This window comes from Podarcis gaigeae (assembly GCF_964106915.1).
Source record: "Podarcis gaigeae genome assembly, chromosome: 12".
NCBI classification, from domain to species: domain Eukaryota; kingdom Metazoa; phylum Chordata; class Lepidosauria; order Squamata; family Lacertidae; genus Podarcis; species Podarcis gaigeae.
This window is the reverse complement of record NC_139688.1, coordinates 28,028,995-28,039,486: the sequence shown is the minus strand read 5'-3', so window position 1 is coordinate 28,039,486 and position 10,492 is coordinate 28,028,995. Positions and strand designations below refer to the sequence as shown.

Below are 10,492 nucleotides of genomic sequence, written 5' to 3'. Positions count from 1 at the left end.
GGAGGGGTGTGTGTGTGTGTGTGTGTGTGTGTGTGGCACTTCACACGCGCTCAGAGGCTCTCCCTTTGTCTTTCTCCTTCGGTTCTGGACTTTTGGAAGGGGGGCGTCTCTCAGTGCTGGGAACAACAGCGCTCCGGCTCTCGGCCCCCTCCTCTTCCCGAGGGAGCCCCCGCCCCTCTCGCCCCCGTGACGGCCGCTCGCCGAGCTCCTGAGCCATTCAGCAGCGCTCTCCCGTCGCCGAGCGTGCGGCTCCTTTAAAGCGCAAGCGGCGCCTGGCTTCTTTGGCTGGGACCGGGGCGAGGAGGCGCTGCTCCTCCTTGGCTGCGCGCTGGCCGCTTGGTGGCTGGGCGTGCAAGCAGCTCGCTTGAGCCTGCAAGGGCTGCTGCCGAGTCTGCGGGAAGACCCGCTGGGCTTGATCTCTGCCCCTGGTCGGTCTTGGGGGCTGGGGGTGCCGGAGCAAGGGCTGCTGGCAGTGGCGATTCCCCCCGTGCGCTCTCTTTGTATGGGATTTAAGGAACCAACTCGCGCCACGACCACTCGACTCTCGGCTTCCTAGGCGGGATTGCAACCAGCTGCTTCAGCGGGGAACCGGAGAACACCGACTCCCTCCTGGCGGATCCATGAGAGCGGTGAGTCCTCGCAAGTTTTCGACGTTTTCGTTTATTTGGGGCGGAACTAATGTTGGGAAACGCCGGCGATGGGAGCCGCAAGCGGTCGTGCAGGAAAGAGGCAGTGGAGCAAATGGTAGTCTTCAGGTATACCTGAAGACCGTTTTGCCTCAGCTTACCTGGTCGCACGAGGGCTCTTTAGTAGGGAGCCTGTTTCCCTTTGAGGAAGCTGGATCTGCAGGTATAAAGGAGATGTGGACGATATCAGGATGCCTGGTGGATTCTCTAAGGCAGTCTTTCCCAGCCTGACGATTTGGGAGTACAGTTCCCATCAGCATGGTCAGTGGTCAAGGATGATGGGAGTTGTAGTCCTTAACATCTGGAGGGCACCAAGCTGGGGGGAAACTGTTCTAAGGTCAGTTCCTAGAGGGGGGAGTTCTTGGTTGGCTATAGTTGCAGGTCCATAGGCAGTCTGCTGTTGCAGATCCTGGCTGACCTTTTTCTCCTGGAAGTGGGGTGGGTGGATTTTGTTGAGGAAACTTATGCCTTGATGCCCAGACCTTGATGCTGCTCTTCGGTGTCTAACTTGGGTGAGGATTTCCCAGTGTTGATGTTAACTCTGATCCATCTGGGGAGATGATCTGTGGAGGCAGGTGCCAATCATGTTGAAAACAACTTGATCTTTCTGCAACGCTTAATCAAGGCATGGCAGCCACAGTCTTGGGAGGCAGTCACCAATGTAGAATGTAGATGGAAATATTAGCAAGCAAATGCTTGGCACGGTTGGAGCTGTGTTAAATGTTGCTCATGAAAAGGAGTTAGAACTGCTCCATGAAGAAGACTTCAGGGGCAGCAGTGAAGAAAGCGACGGCTGCATTGGGCAGGTTGCAGGAAGGACATCATAACTTAGGTGATGGGGGACCCAGCTGAACCTTGCAGTTTTAATCTTGCTTTTGTGACACAGATGCAGAGCAAACTACAGGTGGAAGCAATCTCCAATCACAGGACATTTAAGTGGCACCAGGTTAATGCACAATGACTCGATATTTCACATCTAAGATGATTATTATTATATTACATTTATTCCAGCCACTTAGCAAGCGTCAGTATGTTACATTTTTTAAAATAGTATCATTTTATTGTTCGCATCATTCTGCATTTAGCATCTGGGTATTTCTCTGAATGGCAAATAGATTCCACATGTGTGTTTTGTTGTGTGTTCAAATTACAAGGAAAGCCCCTTTTGTGATCCTGACTCCCTGTTGTTAGGCTTCCCCATTCCCACCTTCTTTCTAAATGGCATTTGAGCAGATTTCTAAGCAAGGGTGTGTGTATATACAGTATTGCTTTAGAAGGAGCAAGAATTGTGTGAGCAGTTGTGAGTTTTCCTATTATATCGGATACAAAAACCTGGTTCAACCACCAGTGGCAAAGCGTGGGGGGTGCAGGGGGGCCGGCCGCACCGGGCGCAACATCTGGGGGGTAGGGTTAGGGGGCACAAATCCACGGGTTAGGGGGCGCAAATTACTTGCCTTGCCCCAGGTGCTGACAACCCACGCTACGCCACTGACAACCACAGACCACCAGATTTTTAGTTACTTGGTTTGTTTTCTGCCTTTCCATCTGGACCAGACCCACTTGGCTGCTTACCGTGAAAATAACATATGAAGGACTTGCTCCATTGCACAGACTCCTTATGTCAGTGCTCAGTAGTCGGCTTATCACATTTTTCTGTGTCTGACTGCTGCTCTTTGTGTTTATACTCTGAATATGCTTGTTGGCATTCGTGTCAGTTAACAGTAGTAGAGTCCCTGCTACTGTTACCAGAAATATTAGTTCTCTTTGTAGCTGTTTGCAAGATGACTTGAGTGAAATGAGGACAGAATGGGTTTAACAATTGAATTTGCCCATACATATTCCTCCCTAACCCCTGCAGAAATGGCACAGAGTCTTCTTTTCCTGTGTCTAGGATATGGTGTAGAGGACTGTTCCAGTCTGTCAAAAACTGACTTGTTTGTGGAAATGCATTCTTCTGGAGCTCTCTGCATTTGATGTTTTTATGGGGCTGTTAATAACTTCAGCATAGCTGATCTTTCTTGCATTGTCTTGGTTTTTCCGCTTACTGGGGAAAAAAATAGTTTTATAGATGGTGACACTGAATAAACCCAGTATTTTATGTCCAGAATTAATTCTTAAATAACATAGCTATTTTAATAAAGTTATCTCTCCTCTGTGAAAAGGCACTTAGTATTTATTTCTATTCCAAAACTACTATAATGTCGGTAGATGGTATGCAAACTTATTCATAAAGTTCTACAATTTCTTCTTCTTTTTTTAAGAGAGTCCCGCTCAATAAACTTTCTCCCACTTTGATTTCTTCTTGTTGCTAAGAAAATAAGTTCTGAAATTTACACTAGCTGCAGAAACAGCAAAGGTTGATCCTTAAAAATTATACTACTTGCTACAACCATAATTGTATTTCTGGGAGATCCAGCTGTGAGATGACCGTTTGTTACTATCTTTCTGAAAAAATAGTGGGAAAGAGATTATCCCTGCCTGCAAGAATTTATTACATTAACTAGATGGGACAGAGAAGCAGACAGACAGGATATGTACTCAAGAAAAAACACCTAGATGAGAAACCTCTTCTTGAGAATACCAGACTCTCTTTATAAAGTTACATGGGGCTTGGAGTGGCATTTCATCTAGGGGACTAAACACTCACTGCAACCTGACATCTCTAAACTACAGTATTGAATTACAATCCATCAAGAGGCTCAGTGCTGTTACCTGTGGCTTGAACTGGGACAAAGGTGCTTTGTTTTTGTTTTATCACAGTCTCTGTTAACTAGCTTTCCAATGCTAGGATGCCTTTGTTATTCACAATACTATTGTTGATTATGATCACTGTTTATGATTCAATTATCACTGTTAATGATTGTGTTTTCTGCATTTCCTTTCCTTCTGACCTCACTGTTTACAACCTTACTCCAGCCATGTTCCCATAAATCTGTATCTCAGGATACAGATTCTACACTTTCTATATCTGCTGAAGTGGACTCATGTACATGAAGGCTTGTGACATCATTCATTTGTTAGTCTTTAAGGTGTTACAAGACTAACACTTATCCAAACTGAGCTTATCCGAATTGAGCCTTCAAATTTTCTACAAATTTAAGTACTGTAAATGTAATGCAGGCTAATGAGCACAGTGTGTTCCATTTGTGTATGTCAAGATGTGTCTCTGGTCTAGAACGCTAATTGTTTCTTAAATTTGCTAATTGCATTTCTGTTAAAAGGAACTCAAGGCAACAGACATAATTTGTGTCTTTTTTAAAAAAAGAACCTCATAACAAAACAGTGTTAAGAATAAAAAGCAGAATGTGACAGCATAAAGGGACAGGGATTTATTTATCTTTGAAGTGATTTGTTTTGCACTAAGATGCTAATCATGAGGTCTCTTGGTGAGGCTGCCTGGGATAATTTCAAAGTAAGATGTCTAAACTCAGGATAGAAAACCAGCATTCTTCAAATGGAGACCTTTTGCTCTGTGACTGGATATTGATTGGCTTTGGGACTTTTATTCAGACTTCAAACTTTGTTTGTTTGTTTGTTTGTGTGTGAGTGTTGGTGCTGCAGGAAGAGCCCAGACTGAGAAGAAGTTTTCATATCTTGAGAGGAAATAGGGGTAGACAGCTATGTTCAGAAGAATATACTATGGGAATAAGATGTGCCTTTGTTTCACATCTGCCGCTTGATTGTGGCGAATGTGGCCTCTCTCCTTAAGAGACATGCCTAGTCTGTAGTAGAAACTCCTCTTCCTAGGTATAGTTCTTTCTAAAGCTGAGTGGGAATGGGCTGGAGTCTTGGTCTTGCCTGTGTAGCAAGTCCTAGCTGCTGTGCTGAGTAGCTGATCTGTAGTTTACTAATAAATACAGCTACTTGACTGCCTCCTGGCTACTGACTGCTTCTTGGCTCCTGCTGTTTTCTGGTATTGGGGAAGGCTCACTGCAAGTCTTCCTCACACAGTGAGTACGCTTCATAGATCCACAGATACCACACTGACATTGACTATAGGAAAACCTTGCCTGCTGCAACACCTTCTGGTGTTCCCCACACTCTTGGGATTCCCCCTGAAAATTTGAGGTTACACACTTCCTCTCCCATCCAAGAAAGCCCAGATCTTTGTGGCTTTCTTTAGAAGCATCTTGATATTCTGCATTTGAGAACGTATGCAGTTTTATGGTGTGAAAGGCAGGGGGGCCAACTGTAGGAAGAGTCAGAACTAATGATCCGAGACCAAGGAGAAGAGTCGGTGGAAGAAGATTGGAAGAAATTTAAAGACTACTTACATAAATACTGCAAAATTAATGAATGTTAGAATGATGTCGGAATGAAGTTAAGTGGTTTTAGCCGCAATGTTATAAAGGAGTATGTAAAAATGGATTGTTATTAGGTGAGAATGCAAAGTTATAGTACATTAAGGTAAAGGATTAAGATAAAAACAAGGAGGGAAAGGATTTGCTGAATTAACTAAATGAACTGGAATACAAAAAAAGGGAGGTGTGAGGAGGTCAGGGAAACAAGCAAATGAAAGATACGACATGAAAAGATTGATTTGTTTTTAACTGTTTTTTATTTTTCTGTACTTTGTATTTTTCTTTTTTTTTCTTCTTTTTCTTATTCTGTAACCTTTTTTTGAAACTTTAATAAATATCTTTAAAAAAAAGTCAGAACCAATGATAGGTGGAGCCAACAGAGTTTACTTTTGTCTCCATCCTCCCAGACTTTCCAAGTGTCCCCATTTTCCAGGGAAAGTCCCAGATTTACAAAAGCCATCCCGGTTTCTGATTTGATCCTGGGATGTCCCGCTTTCCCTTAGGACACCCCTATTTTCACCAGAGAAATGTTAGAGTACGGATCTCCCACTTGCACCACAGTCCCAACCACAGCACTGCGGCCACCACCTCCAGCAGCTGCTTTAAAAAGGTAACAACACAGAGATGCAAGTGCGAAGACTCATTTAACGTAATGTGTAGTTTGGCTGTCGGGCAGCCATCTCCTGTTGCCTCATAACAGGGCTGCTAATGGGCCCAAGCAATTACTTGGAAGCACGTTCCAAATATATTTAAAGCAAAGACCCTTCTGCTTTTTTGTGTGCGAAAAGGTTCTTTTTATAATCTTGCCACACATTCTACCCAATAACTGCTTGGGCCCCATTAGCAGCCCCAAGCAATCATTTGGAAGCACGTGCAGCAGGATCATAAAAGGAACATTTAAAAATAAGTAGAATGGCGCATTATTTGATTTAAATGCCCTTGCTTGCCTATAGCTATTGGGACAGTTAAATAATAGACTTAATTTGCCAATAGCAGTAGGTACAATTAAACAATAAGGACTAATTTGGAGGAGAGGGTATTTCAAAGGAAATGATTTACTTCTGAACATTCAAAGATAATTTTCCCGCCAAAAAGTCCTGGCAGGAGGAAGGCAGGAGAGAAAGAACAATACCATTAACTCAGAGGGGTGCTGCTTTAAAGCTTCTGTTCTCTGTGGATTTAACCTCCAGTATGCCTCAATTATGAAGGGACGCAGGTGGCGCTGTGGGTTAAAGCCTCAGCGCCTAGGACTTGCCGATCGAAAGGTCGGCGGTTCGAATCCCTGCGGCGGGGTGCGCTCCCGCTGCTCGGTCCCAGCGCCTGCCAACCTAGCAGTTCGAAAGCACCTCCGGGTGCAAGTAGATAAATAGGGACCGCTTACCAGCGGGAAGGTAAACGGCGTTTCCGTGTGCGGCTCTGGCTCGCCAGAGCAGCGATGTCACGCTGGCCACGTGACCCGGAAGTGTCTCCGGACAGCGCTGGCCCCTGGCCTCTTAAGTGAGATGGGCGCACAACCCCAGAGTCTGTCAAGACTGGCCCGTACGGGCAGGGGTACCTTTACCTTTACCTTATGCCTCAATTACAGGGCCAGCCAAGACATTTCGGTACCTGAGGCGAACCACAAAATGGCTCCTCTCCTGCCACCTGCCAGGGAACAAGGAGAGAGAATCAAATCAACCTTTGAATCAAAGGCCATGGGTGGGGGGGAGTTTCCTCACTTTGCCTCATGGGCGGGCCGGCTCTGCTCAAATAGCAACAGTTTCTGAACAGAGCAAGTAGGGCTGCCATTTTGATTTCCTTGGCGGAATCTTATGCCTTTTTAAAAAACCACCCTTAATATTATCTAGAAGTGAAACACTGTAGCTTTTCTCACTAGGAGATACCCATGGTAGAGAAAATGGTACCTTAAAGTAGGGGTGACTAAGGCTGAATGTGGCCCTCAAGCCAAAAACTATTAGTCAACTTTCCAGAGTCTAGCATTGGGTGTTGCCACCCAACACTCTTGCAGGCGTTCCCCTCCACTGGACCCCCACCCACTGCCCTATCTTCGAATAATCAAATGATCAACCTTATCAGGAGAAAGGGGGCTCCCCAGTATTAGGTGGGGTGGGTCTGTTAACTTCTCTGGGCCTCCCAGTGCTGTGTTTACTTTATTCATTTTTCTTTTTACCACTGCTGCCAAAATTGGTAGGGTCTTGGCATTCCAGGAAAAAAATTCTTGGAAGGGTGTATCAAACCTCTGGGTTGGGGTCTAGCATCCCCTGTTTTAGATTAATAATAATGACACACACACACACACATGTATAAAATACATATATGTATTAATTCTCTTGGATGTGCCTTGGGGTTTTTTCCTATATCTTTGAGGCCCATGGAGGAAATGAAGAAAAGTGCATTTTGGTGATAACAGCTATCTCTCTGTGATGCTTGAAGTTTTGGCTGTGTGGCCTGTGAACTGCCCAACTCTGTTCATCACTGCACAATCTTCCTTTTTTTAGATACAAGAAATTAGACTCTACCTCCACTCTCCATAAATAGCAGCAGAGCCAAAGGGCTGACCCACAAAATTAAGAGCCACATTGTGCCATATTAAAGCTATACCGTTGTGTAGCTTGCAGGAATTTCAGGTTAAATATGGAAAAACACTTGTGGAAGAATCATGCTGAATTATAGGGGCCTAATTAATGGGAAAGCCATGATCAGGTATACAGGTGTCTTTTTCATCTGTTAAGATCAGCTGTGGGGAGGAGGCTGAGCAAAAAAAATATTTCCAGGGCTGTGGCACAGTGATGGGTGAGGGCTAGGCAGAGCTGATGCTTAGACTGGTCTACCACCCTCTGTTCAGTAGCTATTGAACCACAGAGCCTAGGACTTGCCGATCAGAAGGTCGGCAGTTCGAATCCCCACGACGGGGTGAGCACTCGTTGTTTGGTCCCTGCTCCTGCCAACCTAGCAGTTCGAAAGCATATCAAAGTGCAAGTAGATAAATAGGTACCGCTCTGGCGGGAAGGTAAATGGCGTTTCCGTGCCCTGCTCTGGTTCGCCAGAAGCGGCTTAGTCATGCTGGCCACATGACCCGGAAGCTGTACGCCGGCTCTCTCGACCAATAAAGCGAGATGAATGCCACAACCCCAGAGTCAACTATGACTGGACCTAATGGTCAGGGGTCCCTTTACCTTTACTTTATTCAGTAGCTATTAAAATTATAGTAATGGAGGATGTTAAGTTTTCTAGAGCAGTAAACTACAATTACCAGTTAGTCCTAACCTTGCTCGTTGTCACTGTGGAAAAAAAATGAAACATGTTCGCCTTTTCAAGCAGTGTTTTCAGAGCAACCCTGCGGTGATATTTGATCTCATTTGTTTGTGAGGGTGACATGAGTCAGATTCTACCAGGTATTGCAAAGAGATTAGGTTTTGCAGCACCACCCTAATCAACACTACTCAGAAGATCGCCCATTGAGTTCAATGGAACTTCTTCTCAAGAAAGTAGATACAGGATTGCAGCCTTAAGATACATTTGGCCACTTATAAATTATATTTTCCACTCACTGCCATGCCACAGAGGTTATAACGTTGGTTATATTTATGTTCCTATTCTTCCATTCTATAAGTAGTTCAGGGGAATCCCTGCACCTGGCAAAAAAAAAGTTATCCTCAAAACAACCATGTAAGGTATGCTAAAGTGAGGGAAAGTAACTGACACATGGTTGTGTTTCATGGCTAAGCAGAGATTTGAAATTGTCTCCTTGATCTTTATCCAACACAGTATCCACAGTCATAAAAGGCAGGGGTTGGCATGAACAAGAACATATGGCAACAGCTTTATAGAGGTTAGCCAATCACCCAGTTTCATGCCTCTGAAAGTGATAAAACAACTCAATAATGGTTAACAATACTCTATATTAAATACCCTGATTACCAACCTTTCATTCAGCCAGTTTGCACAGCTGGCTATCCTGGGATAATTACCTCTGAACTTACTTAAACCTCCGCATTTTCAAAGCAAGAATGAGATGCTGAATTGATAATATTAACTTTACTATCTTTCATCATGGGGTAAGTGAACATATAGTTCATGGATGAATTGTTTCTTTTGGGCAGTAGTCAGGACAAAGGTGAGTGCTTCCTTGTAAGAAACATCCTTTTATTTATGATGGTTTAAGAAACTGAATTATACACTCCAGATTAAAACAGGCTTTCTTAAACGTAAGTACTGTTGATTTTCATGGAATATGATTTCCAGTAAAAAAATGCATATGATCACAGCCAGATGCCACTAGGGACATAATTTAAAGGCTAACAATATTGTAGGGATAAAGGTAAAAGGTAAGGGTAAAGGACCCCTGGACAGTTAAGTCCAGTCAAAGGCGACTATGGGGTTGTGGCGCTCATCTCACTTTCAGGCTGAGGGAGCCGGCGTTTGTCCACAGACAGCTTTCCGGGTCATGTGGCCAGAATGGCTAAACAGCTACTGGTGCAACAGAACACCGTGACAGAAGCCAGAGCGCACGGAAACACTGTTTACTTTCCTACCGCAGAGGTACCTATTTATCTACTTGCACTGGTGTGCTTTCAAACTGCTAGGTTGGCAGGAGCTGGGACAGAGCAACAGGAGCTCACCCCGTTGCAGGGATTCAAACCACCAACCTTCCAATAAGAGACTGGATGGTTTAGACCACAGCGCCACCAGCAGCCCATTGTAGGGATAATCCTAGCAAGAACATCTACATTAGCAACAGTTCCCATCCAAGTAAATTTTATTGGGAATAAAGGAAGGTTAAATTCTCTGTATCTTCCAGCCATCCATAATGAATACAGTACTGCTGAATCTAGCTCCCCAGCTAATCATCTACAATAAGAACTGAGAACACATCAGATTTCACTTTTACAGGTGAAGAGATGGAGCTGAATACCTGGGTAATTCTCTGCATCGCTTGTTTAGTCACTGATGCTGAATATGTTTAATTATGTTTCAGGGAGTTTGTTTATTTCAAATGATAAATAAAACAGATGTTAAGAGAGAAGGCTGAGATTTTTGCCTCCCCACCTGAAACACCTCAATAGTGTGGCAATACTGAGAACATGCAACTATTAGGTATTTATTTAGATCTAGCTGATTTCTCAGTGGTTTTCCCAGTAATGATGTATGGAAGTGAGAGCTGGACCATAAAGAAGGCTGATCGCCGAAGAATTGATGCTTTTGAATTATGGTGCTGGAGGAGACTCTTGAGAGTTCCATGGACTGCAAGAAGATCAAACCTATCCATTCTTAAGGAAATCAGCCCTGAGTGCTCACTGGAAGGACAGATCCTGAAGCTGAGACTCCAATACTTTGACCACCTCATGAGAAGAGAAGACTCCCTGGAAAAGACCCTGATGTTGGGAAAGATGGAGGGCACAAGGAGAAGGGGGCGACAGAGGATGAGATGGTTGGACAGTGTTCTCGAAGCTACCAGCATGAGTTTGACCAAACTACGGGAGGCAGTGGAAGACAGGAGTGCCT

The 10,492-nt window shown here is 44.4% G+C and overlaps 1 protein-coding gene across 2 annotated transcripts in view; it reads left to right on the top strand.

The window, feature by feature from the left end:
• Nucleotides 1-215: 215 nt before the first annotated feature.
• CALCR (calcitonin receptor) overlaps nucleotides 216-10,492 on the top strand; it is a 144,327-nt gene continuing 134,050 nt past the window's right edge. The window contains exon 1 of one of the 2 annotated variants that reach the window (XM_083705354.1): nucleotides 216-629. Coding sequence is in view for 1 of the 2 variants with exons in the window: in XM_083705353.1 (XP_083561479.1) it covers nucleotides 621-629 (9 nt within the window). In the remaining variant the exon portion in view is untranslated. The remainder of the gene's footprint in view (nucleotides 630-10,492) is intronic. The other variant, XM_083705353.1, reaches the window with a different exon arrangement.